Source organism: Micromys minutus, assembly GCF_963924665.1.
Source record: "Micromys minutus genome assembly, chromosome: 20".
Classification (NCBI taxonomy): domain Eukaryota; kingdom Metazoa; phylum Chordata; class Mammalia; order Rodentia; family Muridae; genus Micromys; species Micromys minutus.
This window is the reverse complement of record NC_137955.1, coordinates 47720530-47746894: the sequence shown is the minus strand read 5'-3', so window position 1 is coordinate 47746894 and position 26365 is coordinate 47720530. Positions and strand designations below refer to the sequence as shown.

The 26365-nt window shown below is 45.4% G+C and overlaps 1 protein-coding gene across 2 annotated transcripts in view; it reads left to right on the top strand.

Moving 5' to 3' along the window:
• ADCY2 (adenylate cyclase 2) overlaps window positions 1-23139 on the top strand; it is a 370486-nt gene extending 347347 nt beyond the window's left edge. For both annotated transcript variants that reach the window (XM_080933614.1, XM_080933613.1), the window contains exons 21-25: window positions 1065-1211; window positions 2794-2901; window positions 13241-13355; window positions 18480-18604; window positions 22343-23139. In XM_080933614.1, coding sequence (XP_080789740.1) covers window positions 1065-1211; window positions 2794-2901; window positions 13241-13355; window positions 18480-18604; window positions 22343-22495 — 648 coding nt within the window. In that variant the 3' untranslated portion in view covers window positions 22496-23139. The remainder of the gene's footprint in view (window positions 1-1064; window positions 1212-2793; window positions 2902-13240; window positions 13356-18479; window positions 18605-22342) is intronic.
• Window positions 23140-26365: the final 3226 nt, after the last annotated feature.

Genomic DNA, 26365 nt, shown 5'->3' with positions numbered 1-26365 from the left:
TGCCCTGAAGTATTTATCATGGAGGTAAAAACCAGTCCTTCTACAAGGCACTCAAACCTGGAATGACACTGCTGTTTAAGCGTGCACCCTGCCAAAGGATGGGCCTGGGTTCTGGGGGAGCAGAACTCGATGGTGGTGTTCTTATGCACATTTTCCATGCCAGGCACACAGGCAGGACCAACCCCTGGAGTGCTGCTGTCCATCTGACATAAACAAGCTTCCCTCACAAAGTCATCCCTTCCCCATGGCCACTGCAAGCACAGTGACACCGGGCCAGTCTCCCTGTGCTGTGGACTGGCCCTCCACACAGGGGATAACCCTTCTTTCTGAAGCCATTGAATCTGAAGCTATCACTATACAATTACAATGACATGTGCAGGATGCTGTGGTTTACTGTCTTTATACAAAGGACCAGGAGTCTCCTTCTACTTGAAGAGATGCTCCAAACAGATACAGTCTGGGTTTCATGCCATGTGAATAAGTGGCCTGCAGTGGGGGGTGGAGGGGGGTCATTCATGCTGCTGCAATTAAAGGAATCATTTCTTTTCAAGAGCCAATAAGAAGAAAAAAATAAAACAGACTTACATCCAAAAGATGGGGCCATAACACACTATTGTAATACAGAACTGTTCTTTGAGAAATGGATGTCGCTTCCCCTTCAGGCAACTGAAGTGCACTTTGTCCTAACTCAGCCACTGATAGCTGAAAACTCTGAGGTAGAGAGTTTCACACAAGCACTTCTAATAGCTGGTGGCTGAGGGAACTTGGCTCTGCGTTTTAAAGGCTACGCTCTCTCAGTGGCAGCTATTGAAGGGCTCAGGGCTGGCACAATTACAGGTCAGTGGGGCATGAGTTAGTAGCATCATCCAGGAAGCATGAAAAGTGTTCCATTAAAACAGCTGGACAGCCATGAAGGGAGGCAGTTCTGGGTGTCTGCTGCTACCTGTGTGTCTGGCAGAGAAAGGACCCCACTGTCCATGAGCAAAAAAACCACACATCTAAAGGGCATTTGTATGAAGGTCACCAAGTGCTCAAATCCTCTCTCTGTGTGTGTGTGTCTGCAGGAGCTATACCACCAGTCCTACGACTGTGTCTGTGTCATGTTTGCCTCCATTCCGGACTTCAAGGAATTCTACACAGAGTCAGACGTGAACAAGGAAGGCTTGGAATGCCTCCGGCTCCTGAATGAGATCATTGCTGACTTCGATGATGTAAGTGCTAAGACTTACCTGAAAAGCAGGGGTGCCCCACCCCCACCGCGAGTGCTTCCTACACAGTTGAAATCACTTCTGGACAGTGACAGGCCTTCAGACTTGTCTTTCCACCTAACTCTTGGTAGTTTGAACTCGTAATCTATACCTCACTCACTGGATGATTGGAGGGGGGAGAGAAAATATATTTTATTTTGAATATAACTGCAGGGAGCAGCTACTAAAATCTGTTTCTAATTCATTTGTAAGACTTTCAAGAAAGGCTCAACCTCCAGGAAAAACAATTGCCCAACCCTTTATATATTAAAATATAATCAGTCTATTTATGGAAGTAGATTATTGACATCACTGTGTGTATTTCAAAGTCTCTGACAGATGCCAAATTGAGCTGTTTATGAACGTCAGACTTTATTGTTGACAAAGCATTATGTGTGGGTAATACATCATTTTCCAGAGGAGACATGAAATATAGTTTAGACTTTGAAATGGGTATCATTATTCAACTTGTAACCTTCTGTCTAATAGAGAATAATGTGTCCTATTTTCTGGTAAGAAATAAAAACCCACACGTGTGATTTCACAGCCAATGCAGCTGCACCATTCTTATCAATATCATACAAAACAGAGGACATTTGTCATCTGTGAGTGTACATTCATCCTGATTCATGCAGCTTTGGAATAAGTGAGGATGTCGTATAACATGATGGTTTCAGAGCTTTGCAGTTACAAGTATCTACTTGGTCCTGTGTCTCCCTAACCCCATATCCACTGTGAGCCCCCTGTGGATGCTTACAGAGTACTCACAACAATCAAAGACTTCGGCTCTTAAGCCATGTGTCTAGTGAAAAGGCAGTGGCTTCCCAATATTGACAAGGAGGGACAGTGACTATGTGGGTATGTGACACCAGGATTTTCCCACATAATTTCTTTGTCATTAAGCCTGGAAGACTATTTTCTGAATAGCAGAGGACTGAGAGAGAAAGCATGCCCCTGGTCTTCGGGTGCTGTTGTTCATTTGAGCCTGCCCTCGTGAATGAGTCTCCTCCCATCCCTACTACTTCCCCCATGGTTTCTGCCTAGCTTGAGCCTCCCCACCATGCCAGGAGAGGGATGAATGCAGAAGCCTATAGCTGAAGCTGGGACAGAAATGGTAGACTGGTCTTTATTTGGGGGGTCTTTATTCTCCTCTCCTCCAGCGCTCATCTGCCAAAGACTGTCCTCCGCACTGATCACTGCAGGACATGGGGGGAAGACCTTACACATCACATCAGTGTTGTGCTGGTGCCTTTCATGCGTGGAGCTGGGGGCTTATTTCCAGCCACCGTCTCTTGCATCATAATATACGCTGGTCCCTTACCTGAGTTTGACAATTTGTGTGTATCACAAGCACGTCATGATGTTATCTTCCTCTCCCTGAGGTGATGCACTTAGGGAATAAATAAAAATGTTTGAGCCCTGCATGCTCAAGGCGGGAGGGCGGCTTGCCCTCTCTTGCAGTCTAGGATCCTAGAATGGCTCTGTAGCACCCAGGCTTCCGCTCAGCACCCAGCTGAGTGACTGAATGGTTGTCTTTCCTCTGCAGCTCCTTTCCAAACCAAAGTTCAGTGGTGTCGAAAAGATCAAGACCATTGGTAGCACATACATGGCAGCCACAGGTCTGAGTGCTGTGCCCAGCCAGGAGCACGCCCAGGTAGGTACACACGTCAACTCCCAACAATGGATGGCTGTGTCAAGGAGTCATCCTGTAACCAAAATAGCTCTGAGAGACCCAGAACTTCATTGTATGTACTGCCTGCCGCTGACTGCTCATCAAAGCAAGAGTTCTGGAGAGTTCTTAGAGGAGATGACAGGTATCAGTCAATAGTTGGTAGGTATCAGATAAATAGACATATGTAAGACTGATTGACCCAAAGTCTCTCCCTGCCTGCACAGTGTCCAGTTCTGGGTCTCATTGTTAATGCCCATATACTACCAAAAAAAAAAAAAAAAAAAAAAAGAGGAAGCTTTTTTTAATGAAGGTTGAGAAATGTTCTGCCTATGGGTATAGCAGTGTATCATTAATGTCATATTATTGCTGAGTTCATTTAACAAAATAATATTAGTATGTTTCTCCCTGGGCCCATGACCTTTGAGTATTTTTCAATCAACCAGGAGCTGAGAGTTTTCTCTTGCAGTGTTTTGTTCCTTTATTAGTGTAGACATACCTGTATTGCTTGTTGGATTATTAGAAGGGATCAATGAGTAAGACTAGCATCCTGTCAGGAGAGTAGACATCTTTAGTATCTCAACATAGTTTTACATGAAGCCTTCTCTCTGCTGGGTATTGCATGGAACACACCAGAACACAGTTTCCTGAAAGCAGGTGGAATTTAGAGATAAAAAAGGGCTGAATCCCACATTCTCACTCCACATCCATCTTCATTGGAAGAAAGGAGACACAACCCTGAGCCTCGGCAAATCCTCCAGAAGTAACAGGGGGGTCTGTTACCATCCTAACACTCATAAGCAAAGAATAGAGAGAGTAATTCTGAGTTAAGAGGTGTCTTATGGTTGGAGTTTTATGGCTGTGGTGAAACACCATGACCAAAAGTAACTATGGGGGAGGGGAGATGGTTAATTTCATGTCAGGTTGTAGTCTATCATTCATGAAAGCTGGGTCACAAACAAGGCAGAAACCGGGAGCCAGTAGGTCATGGTGGAGTTCTGCTTACTGGCTTGCTCAGCCCACTTTCTTATACCATCCGGGACACCACACACAGTACTCTGGACCCTCCCATATCAATCGTCAGTCAAGAAAATGCCCTCCCAGACTTGCCTACAGGACAATCTGATGGAGGTATTTTTTTCAATTGAGAGTTCCTCTTCACAAACAAAGAGTTAGACTGACAAACAAACAAACACACAGAAAACTAACCAGCTGAATTAGTTACTTTTCTAACTGTGAGGAAGTTCCATGACTGAGGCAACTTATAAAGGAAAGCATTTAACTAGGGCTGGCTAACAAACAGCTTTAGAGAGTGAGTCTATGACCATCGTGTGGGAAGCAGGGCAGCAGACTGGCAGCCATGGTGCTGGAGCAGGAACTGAAATCCTTTATGTTGAGACAACAAGCATGAGGCAGAGAAAGAAAATCAACTCGAATGGCATGATCTTTCAAAACCTCAAATCAGACCCTCAGTGACACACATCCTCCAACAAGGCCACACCTCCTAATCCTTCTCAAGCATTTCCACATACTGGAAATCAAGCATTCAAACACATTAGTCGTGGGGGTTATTCTCCTTCACACCACCACAGCAGCCCAAGAAGTAACTTTCAAATTATTCTGACTAAATGGTCATCTGTCCTCTGCTTTAGTTGATTTTTTTCCAAGCCAGCTTAGAGCCAGAGGCAAAAGTCCTGTGCATGCTCTTGCATATTTTTAATAGTTTTGGGGTTTCTTTTTTCACATTACAGTAATGTGTTGAAGTTAAAAAAAAACTGTAAAATAGAGGTTTTAAAATGCAACATTGCTTAATGTAAGTATCTCATTTATAACCAAAGCATAACTCACTATAAGTTTTTACTTCCTGTTTTAATAGAAAGGAACAGACTCTGTCAGTGCCTTTAATGACCTAGAAAACCTTAGCTACTAAATGTAACATGAAATCCTAATGTGTGGACAGGCTCTCTTCCTTTGCCTCAGGCTCCAAAGATGTGCAGCATAGCACTGTCAGAAACTATCCGTCTTTGTCCCTGTGGCCTGACACAGCTGAGCAACAGAGATGGAGGCCAAGAAATCCAAAGCAGAAGTTTTGGATATCTGGTGATGGCTAACATAATCCAAATATATAAAGTGATAAACTCTCTGGAACATTCCACAGATAAACTAGCAAGGAAGAGTAACAGACTTGTCCAAGACAGAAAGGAAACAAGAATCATAGAGCGGGTTGCAGACCAGTGTCCAAATGAAGCATGAACGCCTTTTTGTCTGTCTGTCTGTCTGTCCGTCCGTCTGTCTATAATATAGCTGCCACTAACATTGCTTTGCCTTCATCCTCATCTGTTCTTGTTTGGTGCTCCCCACCTGCTGTGCTGAGCATGAATGTGAACACCACTGGGCATCTTTGTTTCTACCCTGCCTTAGCAACTTACTCTATTCAGAGCCTATCTCCCCGCCCCCATGAAGTTTTCTCTAAACATGTCCCCTCCCTGTGCCTGATCTAGAATTCTGCCTTCTGAACAGGCAGTGTAGTTGGCCAGGGATGGTTTTCAGCATAAGCAGAAAACAGCTGGACTTCTGCATCTGTCTCCTTACACATAAACCAATATCCACCCCTTCTTTTGTAAGACTCTTGAAAATATGGCATTTACTGTTATGATTCAAAATATTTCATAAAAGTCATGGTCTTTGTGGTCAGTGAAAGAGCTAATAATGGTAATACAGACTCTCTTTGAACTGAGTTAAGGGTTAGTGGGGGCATAAAGGAAATATCATATCCACGCAGGAAATTTCTACCCAGTAGACGCCATTTGTGATTACAATATTTAATTAGAATTTCGGCAGGTCATACGATGATGGCTTTCTGAAAAGAAAAATCCACTGCATCTTATGAGGTAAAAATGTCAATATTGATGCTAATTATCTTTTCTAAAGAGAGAGAAAGAATGCCACATCCCTAAAATGTGCTTAATACTTTGTATCTAAAGTTATGAACAAATTATATTTATGTGACCAAATATTTAGTCTTCCCGGCCAAATATTCAATTTGCAGAACATCTAGACCTTCTTGAGAATTCATTGGATTTTCTTAAGTCCAAAAGGAGGCAAAATTACATGAATTGTGGCCATTTGGAATTTGACTTTCATTTATAGTTGCCTCGGCATTGTCTGTTGGCAGAACAACATCCTTATCTACCCGCAAATTAAATACACAGAGTGCTGTCCGCGCTAGGCCGGGCCAGGCTTTAGTACCAGCCTCTGCTCCCCTTAGTTTGCTCTTTAAAATGGAACAGGGCGTTCTTATTTTAAGCACCAAGACAATGTGACTAGAAGATGGCATCACCTTTAAGAACTGACTGTTGTTAAGAGAATCAGGCATTTGTCAAGAGAGGAAACGCTCCGAAGGATCGACTCGCATTCTAGACTGCTCTCTAGTTCTGTAACTCGTGCCCTGGTGACCAAAAGTCCTCCGAGGAAGTCTATCAGGGTTCGCACTGGGTGCTGGCCCACCTCTGTGGCCCTGACTTTTACTTTTGTGACCTCAGGCTTCTCAAAGCCCCATCCTGGCAAGCCACATTGCTTCCTTTCCAGGGCTTTTAGACCGCAGTAGCCAAATGGTGGGTCAGGGATGGTTTTCTTGACATGCAGTGTTGCCTTTTTAGACCATTTCACTGAAGGAAGATCGCTCCTGCGCACTGTTGGTTCTGATAACAAGGAACCGCGGGGACGGAAGTAGCTGCTTCCCTCCATTTGCTCTTCCCTGATTGGCCCTCTGCTGTTCTACCCAGCCTCCCTTGCTCCACCTCTGTAAAGCTCTATAGACTGCAGTGACTGCAGAGGAAGCCCCTGCCTATCCGTATTATCCCTGGTGGTAATTACTTACTGGTTTTAATACCTTCACCACCAATTCTACACACAAGGAAGAAAGCTCATTTAATCACGTGCTTGTGTCTTCCTGTTGTATTCCCAACTGTATATAGCTCAACACCCCTTTGGAAGGATGTGACATCCAGGGCTGGAGCAAGTCTGGGATGGGAGAGCCTCACAAGAGAGAAACGGGCTTCCTTCTCACCAGGGCGCATGTGCCATTGAACATTGGCAGCCGGGCTTTCTTAATGATTTTAATTTTAAACTATTGTTTCGGTTAATTCATCTGCTTACTATATGTAAACAAAGCAGGCACAAGAGCTTAGGCTTCAGGCTTGGTTAGGACCACTTAACATCAGTAGATGGAGCTCTAGCCCCACCCAGAACCTCGAAGGCACACGTTTCTCTTTAAATTTTTCTACGCTGTCCATCAGCCAGCCCAGTTCAGCCTCAGGCTCCATGTGAGGCTTCTGAAAACTCTGAACCTGTTCATCCAAGACGTCATTAACTAGAGCTTGCTGGGATGGCAGTGAGCTGGGAGATACGTTCATTCAACTGCCACCGCTCCCTGAAAGCCCAAGTTCGGAACCACCCAGTGAGTCGGCTAGGAATGGTACATGCCTGCTGTTACCCAACAGGTGATTTCTTTACACACTGCGCCTGGTCCAAGGACCTTGTTGACGACTGCTGTTCCAATTAATGTGTAGAAACAAAGATCAGGTGCAGCGGGATCAGAGTACAGGAAAGACCAGCAGAAATCCACTGGTAGAAAGGGAAGCGTCTACTTACAGAAGCCAAACTGCTCGCCGGACCTGGTAGCCCCACTTCCTGAGAAGAGTAAAGGGCAGTTCCACTCTCTGCTTAAGTGAGGTTGGAGGCTGTGGGTTGTTGTAGAAACACCACAGCTTTTGTGGTGTGTGGTAGGAACACAAATCTCTTTCTGCTTCTGTGCTGTTACTAGGGACCCGGAAACAGAAGGGGGAAGTGAGCTATCCCTCTCAGCTGTACACACTGAGACTTGCTAGACACTTTGGCCACTGTCAAAGCCATTCAAAAGTGTGAGAGAGTCCCAACATAGAAAGAGAAAAAGCTCCGTATTAGGTCACCCCAAGGTAGCTTCCCGCCTTGATGTGGACTAGCATCCCAAAGTGTCACATGGTAATGGCTGGTCTCTGCCTGTTGCTGCACTGAAGAATGGCAATACCTTTAGGAGACAGTTAGATCCATTGAAAACTACCCTTGAAGGGCATATTAGGACAGGCATCTCTCTCTAGATCTTCACTTCCAGTCACGAGGAGGTAGGCAGCCCCTCTGCCTGCATTCCTCCATTAGGTGCTGCCTAGCAACAGGTCCAGTAGGAACAGGGCATACATAAATATATATTTCCTTATTTATGTATATGTATATATACAAAAAGGTTGAAATACAAGCTGCTGAGTCTGTTTAGTGTCGCTTGTATGTATATGACTTTAGAGCTGACCACTTTGTATTAGAGAAGTAGTTATAGGTCTCATCCCTGGGCGGGGCTAATTCTCCCTTTCTGTAGTCATTGGTTACCTGTATTTCCTTGTTTAAGCATGTGGCCCAATGAGATTTCCACATTAATATGTCTATCGATGTTAGCGAATCTTATGTAGGCAACCATATTGTCAAGGTGTCATAGGTGAAGCTTCCCTGTCATTCAGAAAATATGAATTCCAGTAGCTTCCAGTTGAGTTAAATAATTAATAATAATAATAATAATAATAATAATAATAATAATAATAATAGATACCATCCCACACTATGCCGGTGCCCCAGCGGGCCACATGGCACCAGCAGGCTGTTCTCATCCTGGCAAACTCTCTGGCCTGGAGCTCCTGAAACCTCTCCACCTGACTCGCTGTCACACCAGCCCCACACGTCCCTCCACCATACCTTTCTCTGGAACTCAGTTGAGTCACTGCTTGAAGAAAAACACCACACAATCTTAGTTTAGAATCAATAGGTAACTCAATCGCTGGACACAACGACTAACATCCTAATTAGTACACTATACTAAAATTAATTCTCTGGTGGCGGCAGATCTCCCATCTTACGGGGTGGGGGTGGGGCTTTACTTTGTTATATCTTCTACCCCAAAATTCTTCTCCATCCAAAAAGACTACAAGTCTCTTTTCTCCTCCTCTCTTCCCCACTCCGACCCAGAAGTTCCGCCTACCCCTCGCCCAGTGATTGGTCCCCTGAAATCTTTATTCATTAAGGGAAGGCCCTTGCCACATCCTGGTCACAGTATCTCTTCTTTGCACTCCCTGAGCTTTTGGTTGCAGGAGTTGTGTTGTAGGTGCCTCTGCCGGCCTGGGTTTCGTGGAGTCAGCTATTTTCTGCATTGTGGTTAATCGTAGTTTTCCATTACGTCTCTGTTGCAAAGCGAAGTTCCATTGGTGTGGGTCAACAGCTACACTTAGCTGTTCATATGAGGGTAACTGTTTACAACGCAGTTTATTTATGATACAGTTAGGGATCATGCTGGTCTGGGGAAGTTATATAGTAAGTTCTCGTTTAATATCAATGACTTCGCTAGCTCTAGATAGTTGGCTGAGTTCTCAACACCAGTCATGATTTCCAACCTGTTGTGAGTCCAATTAGACAGCTGTTCCTTCTTAGTCTTTGTCTTACTTCATAGTGAGAAAACTCAAAACTCAGAGAAGTTACATGACTAAACCAAAAATCATATATCCAATGACTGTAGAACCAGCGTTGAGTCTGCTTTTGTCTGACGCAGGCAGTAATCACAGAGCGCCTTCTCCAGCATAAGGTGAGGATGACAGCATACAGCTCTCCCTGCTCACTGACGCAGTGTGTAGATGTCACTGCACAAAGCTGACGGAAATGATCAGTGTCCCTGAGAGCACCAAGTAGAGAACAAATCTTCCTTAGATAAAACCCTGATCCCCTGCGAGTCCAAGAAAGCTGGAATCGGAACATCGGAAGTTTCCCAACATAAAACATAATCACACAGCAAATGACAAGTGGAGAGGGAAAAGAGGGGTGCCATCTCTGTTTGGGACTAAAGGTTGTCAAATAGTCACTTGTATATTTAAAATCTCAGTAAGTATGGATTTCCATTCAGCGGTGTTCCTTATTAGTAAGGTTTCCAAAAAAAAAAAAAAAAGCTTAAAATACATGTTTCAGAAATCAAATGTGTCACTTCTGGGTAGCTAGGTATTAGTTCAACATTTGGAAATATCTGGTAGAAATTGTTATTTAAATCATAGGAGAAATGACTGCATCATCCAGCCATCAAGTATGTATCAAGAGCTCAAGTATCAGGAACTTCCAAAAAGAATTGAGTTCTTCTGCAGACTGTACACTTATTTTCTAGGTATTGCTGAGCCCACATACACTGTTGACATTGTGTTTGAACCCTCCTCCATGAACTCAATCTTGCCTTACTACTAAGGTCACTTGAAAATCTCCATTCTCAAACAACTGCATGAAAAAATGAAAGGGTAGATGGATAAGAGCACCTTGGTTCAGCAGAATTCGAACCATTTCTTCCACAAAAAAAATATGTCCTCCTCTTATACAGTTTTGGCACTTAAGCTCCTCCTGGTTGGAGTCAGTGACGTGTTGCTCTGTTGTAAAGAAAGGTGCGTTCACCTCACTACACAAGCGTTGGATCCTAGTTCCTCATGAACCGTGGAGACAAATGTATTAACAGCCTTTGATACAAGCCTCACTGTTCTTAAAAAAAAAAAAAAAAAAAAAAAAAAAAAAACAGCATCATGGGCTAGTGAGGTAGTGAAGTAGTGAAGTAGTGAAGTAGTGAGGTAGATCACACTTCAAAGCACTTTGTGCAAGCCTGGCAACATGGACTCAATCCCCAGAGTTTGTGTAGATGTGAAAAGAAAGAACCAACTCAATGAAGTTATCCATGCATACTCCCCTACACCGGCATCATACATACATGATCATGATGATGGTGGTGGTGGTGGTGGTGGTGGTGGTGAAACTGCATCTCCACCAGAATATTTTATAAGTATTTATAGTTGTTCTGGCTGGATTTGTGTCAACTTAAGAAGGACTGAACTTATCTGAAAAGGAGGGAGCAATTGAGAAAATGCATTTACAAGATCTGGCTGTAGGGTATTTCTTAATTAGTGATGGACAGGGGAGGGCCAAGCACACTGGGGTTAGTGTTATCCCTGAACTTGTGGTCCTGGATTCTGCAAGAGAGCAGGCTTGAGCAAGCTGCAAGGAGCAAGCCAGTAAGCAACACCCCTCCATGGCCTCTGCGTCAGCTCCTGCCTCCACATTTCCACCTTGTTTTTAGTTCCTGTCATGGATTTCTCCTAAGATGAATAGTGATGTAGAAGTATAAATCAAATAAACCCTCTCCCCCACCCAAGTTGCTGTAGTCATGGTGTTCCATCGCAGAATGGTGGAATCACAACCCTAAGACTGTGGGCGCAGTACTACTTCATTTATCTCTTAACGAGAACCCTACTCCTGCTTGTCCTTTCACATTTACATTATTTACTTCAGAAGTTCTCAGCTTAGAATAATCCTTTTTCTGACCCACCATGCCTTCCCCCAGGGAACATTTGTTTCCAGAGACATTAGGGGGTGGGTCATTTCCACTAGAGATAGGGGGTGCGATTAGCACCAGTGGGTAGAGACAGCAATGCAAATAAACACTGTAAAGTCCAGGAAAGCCCCAGAACACAGTGTTATCAACAGAGCCACAGTGAGAACCTGCTTCAGTGAGGCACCTCTCCAATGTCTATATTTGTTTCTGTAAAAATAAAAAAAATGAATCTGTTGCTATCAGCCAATGATCTCACTCCAAGAAGCTACTCTAGTGCGGGGTGGCTCCAATCCCCTACGAGGTTAGTTCCCAAGCCCGGTACCCACACATCTCGTTCCATGGGTCCATGCGCCCTCACCTCACTTGGGCAACAGAGCTGGAACTGCTGGTTCCATCTGCCTTTCAGTCATTGCCTTCACGCACTGTCCTCTAGAGCCCGGTAAAAACATGATTCAACAACCAGTAACTTATATAACAGGTTTATATGTTAAATTCTCAATCCACAATGCCTCTAAACAATAAATTAATAAAGATATAAACCACCCACCTAAACATGATAAAACCAATCTGATTCCCCTTGATCTGAATAGTTCTCCTCAGCCGCCTCCATTGTGAATCTCTCCCTTCCTCCTTCTCCTCTGCTTTTCCAAAACTTTGTCCATATTGAAGTGCTGGATCAATTCCCCAAGTAGCCCTTGTGTCATTGTGTTCTTCCTGCAGTCTGTTCCCTTGGTTGTCTCCGTCCACTTCCTGTCATCTTGAATGCAAGCTTTATGTCTTCTGTCTTCCAGCTCTTCTACCTCACCCCTGTAGAATCTCCAACAGTTGGTTTTCATCTTCCTCATCTCTGGAGAGATACCAAAGGCCATGTTATATATGATCCAGGAAGTGGTCTGTCATTTGGGATGAATAAGTTTGTTAAATACACGGCCAGAAAGGGGGGAAAAAATAAACATAACTTTATATGAAGTGCTTCATACAAACACTCAGGGGTGAGTGAAGGGCAGGATTCCCCTGTGTTTGTCTGCATGAGCTCATAACAGAAACCAGAACTGGTGGCTTTCTGTGCTCACTGCCTTTTCATTCTGGAGCCAGAAGTTCAAAATTGGGGTGTTTCTGCGGCCACGTTCTCCTGAGGCATCTCAGATAGAGATGGCAGCTCCTTCCTGAGTCCTCACGTGGCATCCCTCTGAATACATCTGGTCTCAATCTACTCTTACAGGAGCGTCCATCCCGTAACAATTTCCAAAGATATGAAATTACGTTCTGAGTGTCTAAGGTTGGACTTCCACACAAAACTCAGCCCTCAGCATGCCCACCTTGAGTCCTGAATAGGCAAAGTAAGGAGTGTGTGGCCAGAGCTGAGGGGAGGAATATCAGCTGCCATCGGGGAGTGGTGGGCCTGCTCCAAATGGTGAGAACCAACCTCCATCATCAAAGTAGGCCCTCTCATCTTCATGGGGCACCCACCGGTCAACTCCAGCAGAACCCAGAGCAAAGCAAGCAGCAAGATCCCCTTGGCTGGGCCAGCCTTGAAAAGGTTGGGTATGTGGACAATGAGGATTTAGCTATCCTCAAAGTTCACTGCTTCCAGTGCCTTATATGTAGAACATGGAGATCTGAGGCGGTTCACCTCTCTGAGTGATGATGCTTTCTCCCGAAGATGCCTGCAATGCCAGGCCACTGTGTTCCAGAGGTTAATGTCATGCTTTGACTCCAACAATAGATTCCGATAAAATATTTCCTTGAGATGAGGTTCAAGTCTCACAAAGGTGGGAGTCCTTCCTTCAGGATGGGCCCTGGCTCATGACTGAGTAATGGGAGTAATGATGCCATAATGATGCCAGTCTGTGGTTCTAACCCAGTGTGGATGCCTTTGATCTCTTTCAGGAACCTGAGCGTCAGTACATGCACATAGGCACCATGGTGGAGTTCGCATATGCCCTGGTGGGAAAACTGGATGCCATCAATAAGCACTCCTTCAATGACTTCAAACTGCGAGTGGGTATGTTGTGCAAAGTTATCAGAGCAGCTGCAAAGGTCTGGGATGAGGAATAAAGCCTTGGGAAGTGTCTTAGTTAGGGTTTTATTGCTGCAAAGAGACACCATAAGCAAACATTTACTGGGGCTGGCTTACAGGTACAGAGGTTCAGTCCATTATCATCAAGGCAGGAAGCATGGCAGCATCCAGACAGGCATGGTGCAGGATGAGCTGAGAGTTCTACATTTTCACCCAAAGGAAGCCGGAAGCAGACTACTGTCTTCCAGAGCCCACCCCCACAGGGGCACACCTACTCCAACAAGACCACACCTCCTAATAGTGCCATTCGCTGGGCCAAGCATATACAAACCACCACAAAAATCAATGGGGATCCTGGTGCTGGTGAACCTAAGCAGTTACAGAGGTACCAGCGCAGTAGATCTAGCTGCATACGGAAGGGTATAAGGAAACTTGGAGCCCCAGAATCACTTTTGTGAAATCTGAAGAGACAGTCTCTTTGGATGAACTCTAGGAACAGAAGCATGGTTCATTAGGTAGAGTTGGTGCTTGCTGTATCTTAGTGTCTGGAGCCTCCCATCAGCCACGGGTCTACCTAGCACAGAATCGTTCATTCGCTGTGCCTTATGGATTAGAAGCTGCCATTGCTTTGCTGTTGTTACCAATGGCCAGCCATCAAGAGCTGTGCCAGAGATAAGAGATGTCATTGAACAGAGTGCATCTTAGCATGGGGGTGGTGTATGCACGTGCACTTTCAGCTCTGGTGAGAGTTAGAAGCAGGAAGTTCACGACCATCCTCAGCTGCTTAACAGTTCAAGAACAGTGGAGGCTATATGAGACTCTGCCTCAGAAACCAAACACTGAAATCAAGTCCTGCAGTCACAGGGCCACAGCCTTGAAGAACACAAAAGTGTGTGTCCCAGGTAGTTTTTCCTGTTTCTTTCTATCTTGCGGAGAAGAAAGAATTGCAACATCTGATTTACTGTGGAAAAAAGAAACTTCTTGATTTCTGAGAAGATTTTTTTATAGCAAGCATTAAGTTGATATTTAGCATGTTTCATGATGACTTGCCTTTTCCAAAGTCTTACTTTAAAAAAAAAAATCAGTGTTTGAAGCCATCGACTTAGCACACAGCTGGCCCGTAATGTATGCTTGGTGTCTGCAGGAATTTGTGACTTGTCAGAACTTCTTTGACTATTTTTTTTTTTTTTTTTTTCTTGGCAACACATTTTGGTTCTTCTGTTAGTCCACAGACAAGCAGTTCTTGTGTCAGGCTCCATCTGTGGTTTATAACTTTTTTGCATACAGATTTCTAATTTGGAGGGGGTGGAACTATCTAGATATTTGAAGTTGTTTTCTTCCTTCTCTATATGTGTGACCAGAATTCTAAAAACTCTCCTGGTGGCAAGTGAGATGTTCTTCTTCACACACACTGTTGGTTGTGAGCAGCCCAGGCCTGCTGCGATTTGCACTGTGTCATTTCTGTATGGGTCAGCCTTCATCTAGACTCTGCAAACACAGAAGTCAGAGAGGCAAGGGGATCAGGACTCTGCCCTGCCAGCCACCATCTACATCACACATCTCTTGGATCCTAGACCAGAGCTCTCTTTATATAGCTTCTTGACAGCCTGGGAAATGGTGTCCTCAGACTGGGATGGTACCACTCTGTTGCTGTAATGTAATCCCTGGATACTTTCATTTTTTTAAAGGTTGGTGGGCAGCTCATAGTTTTTGCAGCTGGTAGTGAAGGATCAGTTGCTAATGGTCCATTTGGCCTATGGTGCGAGCCTCATGGTTACATCGCAGCATGGGGCAATGACATCACGGTAGTTGTACATGTGAGAGAAATGTACTTAGCAAAGCAGGAGGCCAGAGAAGCTGGCAGATTAAACTTACTCTTTGCAACAGTCTGCATCCAGGAGAGCTGAGCTAACCCTCACAGTGACGTAATCACTAGGTTCATCCTTTTGAAGACCCCATCACCTTAATTAGCATCACCACCTGAACACTGAGCTTTCTGTGTGACCCAATACCATTTCCAAACATTGTGTGTTTCCATATATTGCATGTCAGCCCAGTCATATATCATGAGAACAGGATGACTCTGTGTCTGTCCTAAGTGTTAACATCCAGTGTGTTCTCAGTAGTGGGAAAGGTAGGATGGTGGATTAGAGACGCTCAGAACTTTTCCACATCTTCACAAATCTGAAAAAGGAAAAGGCAGGTTCACCTCCGAAGGCCAGGAGAGCAACATTAAGCAGCAGCCTGCTGCAGAGCTGGTGAATTCCACAAATCATGAACTTAAGGGCCACCAAAGTTAAGCCCAACAAAGAGCAGTAAGCAACATGGCCAAAGAGAGGGGATGTTGTGCAGAGAAACAGAAGCTCGGGAAATGCACAGGAGCAAAGACCGAGCTCTGCAAAAATAGCATTAGACCACAGCGCCACATGCTTCACTAAAGCAGGTAAGTCAGGCAGGACATCAGTGCTTCCCAAAGTCGCCCGCTGGAGTGGCCTAAGCTTTGCAGTTAAGCATCTCTGCTGGAAGAACAGAGACACTGCACTGTTATATCTTCCAACCACACAGGCCTTCTCTCTTCCACTGATAAAGTTAGGAGGCGTGCAGCGAGCCAGCATGGACCCAAGAAATGAGTGACAGTGTGGTTTGAGACCAGTTGCTCACTGCTGATCAGTCTTGGGGAAAATAATAATTGGTTTAGATACAAACTTTCTGAATTTTCATGAGTAGTAATGCCCTCCATCCGTGGGTATTTGTTGAGTGCCTGCTTTCTTCTGAGTATTCAGTAACTTACATCTCTCTAGTCAGCCTACGCATGACGAGTCCTGTAGTCTGTTAACCTGATGTTTATTTGCCTTTGTTTCCCCTTGCCCAAACCCTCAGGTGCCCCTAAGAGGTGTTCCTTGCCTGACTTCACAACAGAGTATTTATTACCAAGTTCCAGTTAACACGGGGATCATAGAGTAAAATCAGCACAAAAAGCAATGGTTCCATCAAGAGTAAGAGTCACTCTTGGCGTGCCAGGCCATAGAACCTGAGACAAGTCATGTGCACTCACTGTGCACCAAGTAGACATAGCCTGTTGCCAACCATAACCAGTTCAGACCCACCCATCCCCAAGAGATGCTGTCCAAGCAGAAATCTGTAAATATCCAGAAGAAATGCTGGAGGGTGAGGGGTTAGAATCCCAGGCCAGCATCTTGACCTGACCCCTAGGTGCTCTGACCCTTGGGACAGAGCCAGATGTCTACAGCAGAAGTTAAATTTTGCTGAGTATGCCACAGGAGCAAAGAGGAATGCATTCATCGCCTCTTGTAGCTGCAGGATTTTATGGACTAGTATTTAGATTTTGTTTGTGAGCTTAGCTTCCCACTGTAAAAAAAAAAAAAAAAAAAAAAAAAAAAAAATCCTCCCTAAAATGCATCACTAAGCAGGTCTGTAGTCAGAATCTACAGCTCTCAGAAATGCCCTTGTTAATACAGTTGTGGTCGTTCTTCAGGGTGAGGGCACCAAACACAGGAGAAAATGTAAAACAGCAGCTGCTGTTCCAATGGTCCTCCTCCATTCCATCCCAAAATACTTCAGGGTCTGTGCGCTTGAACTAAGTTCTCCAGGCATGCAATCAGCATATACTTTGAAGTGGGCTGAGACAATCCCAGGCATAGACATTCTGGTAGTAGGTACTATCTCTGTGCCCCAACACTAGACAAGGCTCCCCCCTGATACCAATCCAGCAGTAACCAGGGTTCACAATTTCAGCTGATTGAAAGGGTAGTGGTGGCCCAGGATGCCTTATTTATCTGGGGAAGTAGTGCATAAAGCCTGCTTACTCCAAAACTCACTCCTACATACAGATCCTTTGTGTCTCAGCAAGAACTGGACCAGCCAGGCCAGAAAGAGAGCCCTGTGGATTTATCTACAACATTTGTGTTCAGTATTCTTAGAGACTTGGTGGGGGAGGACTTCCATCCCAGCAGGATGTAGTGTGTCTCTTCCTCGCGCAGGGCAACCTCAACCAGCCCCACTCTTCTACAGTCTCAAGGCTCACAAAGTCCCCTCATTGTTTCTAAATTCCAGTATATTGTACATGCTGTTCCAGTGATATTTTTTAAATCCCGAAATTTGGGTTCTGCAGGGCCCCTTTTATTACACGGGTTAGTGGTTTTGTTTTCTTTAGTGCAGACTTCAGTAGCTCCTCTGTCTAGTTCAAGGAAACGCTGGAAGCACATTGGAAAACAGTGTAGCAAAATACATCACCATCCAGAACAAGTTCATAAGCATCAAGTCCATACAGGTAAAAACCACATGCACAGGTAGAGACGAGATGTGTTGTTAGGACCCAGAAGCCACTCCTGGCTTGACCCCACCTTCTGCCTCTATTATGGCATCTGCCTCTGATGCCTTACCCTTACAAAATGGTAATAATGGTGGCCTGACCCACCTCCTAGAGTTGTCACGACTGTTAGAGGAGAGTTTCAGGTGGGGAAGCATGAAGGGCAGTTCATGGAAGTCAGAGATGCTGCATTTGTGTGGCTGTGGTGACCCCTGAGGTTGTCATGTGGGCAAAAGGGAGGTAAGGAACACTGAGTTCGTCCACTCAGGGAACACAGTTAAAACGTGTGTATTTGGAAGTGAACATTAACTATATTCAGAATGATAGCTCACACCTCTGATGTCAGCCTTCGAAGTTCAAAGTCAGCCCGAGATGCACCACAAAGCTCCAACCCCAAAAGGAAAGCAGACAAGATGAAACTCACGTAATTGTGCATTCTGGAAGAGTCTTACGATGACTTCTCACCTGAGACTCCTTATCGACATCAAGAAAAGAATTTGTCATAACACTGAGTGTTTCAAAGCACCCGGTCTTATGACAGAGGAGGGTCAACAAAATTACAAACATGGGCCGAGCTCTAAACGGAACACTAGCAGGCACAGCACTGTAGCATCTTGAGATGGTAATGGTGGAACTGCTCTGGACTCTGAAGTCTTGTACTTGATGGATTTGGTTGAGACTTGTTTAACATCGATGCTTCATGCATGGTTTGGGGGCTTTCTGACTGAAGACGGTTGCTGTGATTCGAATCTTGCTAACCCAGCTCTGACGTGTTGCAGGTATCAACCATGGGCCTGTAATAGCTGGTGTCATAGGGGCTCAGAAACCACAGTATGACATCTGGGGCAACACTGTCAACGTAGCCAGCAGGATGGACAGCACCGGGGTCCTGGACAAAATACAGGTAACTCAGTCTCTTCTCAGCCACCTTGGACCTCTTGGGAACTGTCATTGATTATAATAGTGATGATGCTCTCTTGAGAGCTGTCATTGATAGTGATGATGACGATAATTAATAATAAATTATAACAAAAATTTAAGTAGGAAAACTTAGGGTTTATTTAAATCCTTTTATAAGGAAATTTTTAGTTTTCATATTAACTGTTAGGAATGACACCAGCCAGACTCTAAAAATGAGAAAGCCATGGGCCTTTAGAAAACAAATCATCTGTCCAAAAGAGACCTGCAAGGCAGGATGGTAGCGCAGAACCCTGAGTGCCCCAGAAGTAAGGTGCTCTCCTGTACTGAGAGCCAAGGAAATGACTTTTGAACTATTCCCTTCGCTGACTCCATCACATACATAAAGACTTTGCAGGGGAGGTCTGTGGCTCAAACCTCAGGTAGCCCCGACTTCCTTGGAGGGACAGTGTAGATATCAGAAGATAAAAGGATGAAGACTGAGAAGTGGGAGAAATGAAGATAAGACTGACAGAAAGGACAGAATAACAGTCTCCTAGAAAGATATCTCAAGAGCTCTAGATGACCCCAAATCTCTATAATCCACCCAAAGGAAAGAAAGACAATATCTGACAAATTATAACAACAACTGAGAAAATTAAATCATTTTATGTTAATATCCCCACTGCTCATTAAATCAATTTCATCCATGGCTATAGTAACTCTAATTAAAAGTGTGCTAATCACATTCTAGGGGAGGGGGAAGAGTAGAAATTGCTGTAAAAATGAGAAAAAAATTATTACAGGAACGGTGATGGGAATCTTCCAGTTCTGTAGCTAAGCAGTGGTCAACCAGTCAAGACAGTACAAAAGCTAGGAATGAGGCTACCCAGAAGGCAGCTGTGCCCCTGGAGTTGGTACCTCAGCTCATTTAATTCCTGGTTCCATTCACATGCTGAGCCTGGAGCAGAAAACATGCCAGTGGCCCGGCGCCCTCGCACTGTGGAGTGGTGCTGCGTTAGAGACAAGGGGTGCACCATGTCATCACAGCTGTGTGGTCACAAGTATGCCAGCATCTTAAAACAGGCCATGTTTCGAGCCATCATGGAAAGTGAGCTAACAAACCAGAAAGGGAGGTTGATTCGAGGTTGCTTTCAGATGCTGTGGGAAGCTTCTCCCGCACACTTCTGCCTAGGCACTAGTCAACGACTTCCTCTCTACCTGCCCTGGCTGTTAGACAAAGATCACTTAGATAGGCCCACTGGAGCAGGTACCCCTAACAGCCACACCCAGTGATCCCATTCATCAGGAACTATAATCTCTAGTCGTTGCCTGAGCTCTCTCATGGGGGGATGACAGTAGACAGACTTAGAGGCAGGGAGCTTGACTGTGTGTTCATGTATTTGCCCATATGCCAGAAATGCCCTTGGGCCTGACTTGGCTAAAGACCAGATATACTGAAGTGTTTGGGAGTTCTGGTCTCTGGTCTGGTTCCTAGATGATTTTAAGGTCACTTCTACAATGAAGGGTTGGGATGTTGCAGCACCTTCGTTCTGTAGAAGCTTTGGAGCTGCATTTTCTCTTTCCCAAGCAACATTAGAAATAGAAATGTCACTCAAATCATGACATACAAAGGTCAAGGACTTTGTTCTAAATCCCATCTCTAGCCTTGTGTGGAGATCTGGCATCCAAAGAAACCCAAAAGGAGGTGGGAGGGATATGTGAGGCTTTTCCTTCCTGGAAGGTTCTTTGAGCAGATGCTTGCAGAGAGCACGGTGGTGCCGGTGTGCCTGCTCTGATCTGTACCTTTTTGTTTTTCTTTTCTTTATCCCCCCTTTTAAATATTGGTCTTTGGTGAGAATGGGCAATGCCCATAGGACAGAGGCAACAAAGAAAGGCCTTATGAGGTCTCTAGGGGAAAAGATGAGGGAAGCTAGGCGTAGGCATGGCCAGAGAGCGGCCCATAGAGGAGGAAGATGGTCTCTTGTAGTTTGGGAAAGAAAATGAACGACCTGGGATAGCAGAGAAGAGAATGTGGGAGATTACTGAACATCCTAATACTTGATAAAAGACATAACACACTGACCGCAAAGGAAGATGAGTCTGCCTCTGAATACATTTCCATTTTTAACTGTGTGCTACCCGGTCACTGTGCAACATGACAGCGCCCTGTGTGAAACTAGAGCAGAGCTCCGTGGAGACCCAGGAGGTTTGCAGACTGCTGCTGTGCTGACCCGGAAACTGGTGTGAGCACCAGGCAGGCTTCCTCCTAGGATGCAGCCTGCTCTCATTCCAAATGAGACAGAAATGCAATCTTTTTTATGACTGAAAGCTTCACAGATCATCCTCTTCCGGTTTCACGGCCCCTTTCTTTTTAAAACCCATAGAACCTGCCTCAGGCCGCTAGTGTGCGCATCTGCAGCATATGTGCATGAATAAACGGCCATCTTCTGGCATACGGGTGGCCTCCCAGGAGCCACATACCTGAAGGAAACTGACTCTCCCTCCCCTTGCAGCCGTCACTTGCCAATAGTGCCTCAGCTAGGGACAGAACACCCTGGTTCCCTCTTCCATTCTGAATGCTGTGTGGCTTGCCCTACACAGATACCGTGCATGCAGACACAGCAAGCGCAGCCTTAGATGAAGCTGCCCTCTTGTGTCCAAAAAACACTTTCACCGTGCTTGTCCACTGCCTCTGGCCACTACAGTCTTTCCATCCACTCTTCTGGGATGATCCCTGGTTCTTGGGCGTAAGAGGTATGAAACAGAGATACCGTATCGAGCTGAGCAGCTCACGATCTCTTACTCTCTGCATACTGGCCAGTTCACGGTCTCCATTAATTATCCTCGAGTGAGAAAGAAGCTTTTCTGATTAGTGTCCGGAGATCTGTTAATTTACAGGTAGAATCATGAGAGCTTAGGGTGCGATTTATACCACATCCAGTCAGCGGAATGACAAAATTAAGATGTCCCCTAGAGCTATGACCTTTCCAGCCACAGGTATTTGACCCAGCTTAGTGGTGCCACGTGTGGATTCTGTTTTGTGGCTTATGAAGGCCTATTGTGCCAGGCCAGTCATTGTCAACCGCAGGTTCATCTGTAAGATTGCTGGCTGTTTTTCTCCACCAGTATCATGCCTAGAATCTTCCAATATGATGAAAGCTAATCAGTGGGGATGAAGCCTTCGGGTCTGTGCCAAGTTTCCCCGTGCCCTGTGACTCAAGTGTGTGGTGTCTTCAGTAACAGTGTTGCCGACAGGCTCTGGAAGGTAACCAAGAGTGGTGGCAGTAGCCTGTAATGTAATGGCCACCAACTCAAAAAGTTAACCATACCTGGCACCAGGCTTTTACCTGATGGCCTATGGTGACCGAGAGGTATTGCCGCCACCCGCCAAATTATAGGGTAACTCATTTAAACTCCAAAGTGTGTGTACACTTTAGGAAGTTTTCTACAGTGTGTCTCCATAAGGTTTTCCAAGATATTTCATGTTAGTTATCCCTCCCCCATAGACCATAGGTGACTTAATCCTGAACATCACTTGGCAGGTGGGCTCTTTCCAGCTTTTTTTTCCCTCATACCAGCGGTAAAATAAGCATTATAGACTTTAAATTTTTCTGGCACATTTCCTTTTCTATTAATTTCTCAGGAATATAATTCTTGAGGCAGAAGCAGGAAGGCCTTCTGACCCTGTTTGAAGTCTCGTCGACTTTGGGAAGTAATCCCTCTGTGTTTCTGTGACCTCTAGGTGACTGAGGAGACAAGCCTCATCCTGCAGACACTCGGCTACACGTGCACATGTCGGGGTATCATCAACGTGAAGGGGAAAGGGGACCTGAAGACGTACTTTGTAAACACCGAGATGTCAAGGTCCCTTTCTCAGAGCAACTTGGCATCCTGAGAAGCTGTCTCTTCCTGACAAGAAGAGTGTACTTGCAGGAAGGTACCACGCACTTTCTGACTGCAGCCCTTGCCCTTTGTCTCAATGTACGTGCTCTGTCCCATCCTCCGGAGCCCCTGCAGACTAGTTCCTGTGACCCAGTGGCATACTGTTTGGTGTCCGCGTGCGCCCAGATTGTCCCGCCGCTTGCACTGTGCTCGCACCGTGTCCTGGAAGGAGAGCATTGAGAGAAGTGATGGAGGAAGAGGTGAAGTGAACATACATTCTTAAGGCAATAAAACTGGGGGGTGTATATTATTTTCTGGTGCATGTTCTTCTCTGGAAAATACGGTAGCTCGTAACTGCATCCCTAGTCTGATATTCAAACACTCAGTATTTGTGAATAAGCTGATTCCCGTCACCCAACATGGAGTCTGCTCACCAACCCATGTGTCTCATCACCAGTGGTCGTCCGTGGTCCTCAACTGAGACCCGCAGCTTTTGTCACCTTGCTGTCTTGTCTTGTGGCAGCGACACATTGCCATCCACCACCAGAATTAGTCCTCACAGCCTAGGACCAGTTTTGTACCAAACCCATCTGATGTTTTGATGGCATTTGTCTTTTGTAAGGTTAATTCATTAAAAGTTTTATGTACTTTGGTTTAGAGTGCCCGATTTTTTCTTTTCCTTTTTTTTTTTTTTTCTTTTTTTTTTTTCTCCTGTGGTTTAGTTCAGAGTGGAAATGTGGTTTCCATCTTTCTCCCTTTTCAGAGACAGCCTAGAAGCTGGGACTGAGATAGACCCTTAGATAATGGATAGTGTCAAGTCTGCAATGCAGTGAAGCCTGGCGTGGCTTTATGGGAGGAGGGAGTCTGTGTGAGAACCATTTGAACAGTAAAAAGCAAGCCGGAGCCTCAGAGACCTTCCTGCCTCCTGAGTCCTCTTGTAGGGCAGGGCCTGCCGATGCAAACCTGGAAGCAGCCATGTCAGCCAGGTGCCTCACTGTCCTGGACTGTTGAGCTGGCCGGCTGCCTGCGGCGGCTGAGGCTCAAGAAGACGGACCCAGTATCTCTGCTGCAAGTCCAACTCTAGAGTTGCTTGAGTTTGATTTTTTTTAATGTTTTCTAACATAAATTTTACACTTTGCCAAACGATAAAAAGAGAGCAATCATGCATTTAAGAAAAATGTTTTTTAAAAAAAAAAAGTAAATAAGAGGCTGGGTTCCCTTTTTAGTTCCAGGCAGGGCTCTGTAGGAGGCAGAGGACCCAGACAGGATACTCGGGAACAGCTGATTAGTGTACACCCAGACGTGAAGCACGACCTTTCAGTCTGACTCCTGGCTCTGACAGCAACATGCCCACACCTCTTAACTCCTCTTAGGAGTGTTTTCTTCTGGGCAAACTCGGGGGATCCCGTTGTGATTAAATGAGCTAATGACAGAGTTTGGCATTGGGCGGCATCTTCTCGCCAGTGTTCCCGGCATGCGCACCACCGCTGCCCCAGGACTTCGACTCAGAACCGTCCTTCACTACCCAAGTGGGAATACAGCATGGCCCTTTCAAATGTCTGCCTCAGTCCGGGCATTTTGGGGATCCTATAATGATGGCAACTCTCAGAATGGCAGAGAGAGAGGGTGGTGTGACGGTGTCCCCCCCCCCCCAAGTGTAGGCTAGCATGAGGGAGGTTACAGTGATTCCGCCATCAGAATTCTGCTGGGGCTCTTCTCCTTGGCACCTCAGACTCCGAGTGCTTCTAGGCCACCATGCCCCAGTAAACACAAACATTCCCCCATAGCAAAACCCTGGACTGGGCATCGTGGACAAAACTGGGAAGGATGGAAGCCAAGGCTAAATTACCTTAGCATCAATAAAACTGGACAGCCCTTGGGTCCTTGTCGGCACGTAACTTACGCAGCTCTGGGCTCATGCCAGTCTCTCCGGGCGGGATCTCAGCCCACATGTTCTCAACTTAGCCCTGAGCCTCTGAATAAGGCTGGCCTAGACCACGTTTACTAATCCCCAAGGGGCTTCCTTCCGTGTATTATGTTTTTAAAAATTCCCAAGTGATTCAGATCACCTTCTCATTTTGAGACCACACCACCCCCTTCCCGTTCAATTTATAAATGAGGAGACAGGTGCAGAGACGTCCAGCCCTTTGATCCGTGTCTAGTGGCTGCCCTGTGGTCAAGGCATTGCTAAGGTAGGAAGTACCCACTCCTGATTCCAGTTCCTTGACCTTGATCAAAGTATCGTTAGAAACATGCAAATCAGAGTCACGGAGAAGGCATTTCGCAAACACCCTTCCCCCCTTCAGCATCACAGGAAGCCTCTCCTGGAAAACATCTGTCCAGTTCCCGAACTCCTGTGCTTCCGTGTGGCTGTTTGGAGCTGGCTGAAGCGAGCTGTCAGTTAGACCTCCTCCGATGTCCTCTCTGCCTTCTTACTGAGCTTCAGAAGCCAGTAGCCATTAGATCCTCTCTGCCTTCCTTTGCTTACTCATCAGCATCTGTATGCAGGAACCAACTCCAAACTGTGATGGGGATTTGATAAGTGTAAACACTTTCTATTAACATGGGATCTGTACCCTGTGGAGATCAGCACTGGACACTGCACCCTGCTAGGGCAGAGGCCTCAGGTTAGTTCCCCAGCGTCCACCTCTGCTGCTCACAGCTGCTGCATCTCACGAAGAGATGTGACATTCTCTTCTGACCTCAGCGAGCACCAGCAGCTGCGCGCATGCCCACACAGAGACGTGCGCGCATACACATGGGTTAAAACAAATCTTAAGAAGTACTAATATCCCCCTAACTGGTATTCATTAATCGGCTGTAAACGTGGAGGAGCCAACAGAAATCCACTTAATTTCCTTTTACTACCTACTCAGTGTGAAACCTTGATTGATTCTGTCCCCTTTTAAAAGCAAGCAGCGTTCGGGATGGGGTTACACACCTTCTACCTCAGCACTTGAGAGAGGCAGGGGAAGACTCTCCAGGCCAGCCTCAGCTACACCATGAGTTTGAGGCCAACCTGAGCTACACAAGACGCTGTCTCCAATCTCTCTACCCCATCACCAAAAAAAGTAGGGGAGGATAGGGGAATAAAGAAAAAGAAAAAACAAACAGGTTAAGGGTATAGGATACACCCTGAAGTAATGAAAATAACTTAGTTTGATATGAATTTATTCCATTTACTTACAGGTGTTTTAGCTATAAGAACAAAGAAATGAGTAATGTTTCAAAATTTTTCTATGACCCAGAATTTTTGCATATTTTTATATTATTACAAGTATGGTTTGATATTCCCAAGAGTACCTCACTCATATACTATTATTTATTTGGGGGTGAAGAGAGCAACAGCACTGAAAAATTCAGATATAAATACTTAGGAATTATTCATCCTTGGAATGGCCAGCAGTTCTAGACCACGTGTCCTTAGAGAAACCACCTTGCAGATTCAAAACAGTAAAACCAGCAGTTGAGCACCAAAATTGATTGCATCACCTGCTCATTAACGGTTCATCTGTGGGAGATTCAGTAGTGGGAGAGATGCTTTCTTCCAAATGATACATTCATTAAAAATATATCTTCAGTGCTTGAGTGGGTGTCAGATTCTCTTGCAAAGTAAATACTGCCAGCATAGGTTAAAACCAGCTGCTTCCGGAAGAGGAAACTACTGTCCAAGGCGAAAGCCACAGATGGAGGTGGATCTCAATGGCACAGTGCGCAAGGCCCTAGGTTCAAATTTCTGCCTGAAGAATTATGGGGGTACAGATAGCTTCCATGCTCAGGGCTGAGCTGCTGCACATGGCTGTGCTCTGGTCGTGCTCTGACTCACATGAAAACTTGTCAAAGTTTGGAAGTTTCACCTAGAGTTGATAAAACATCAGGCCAC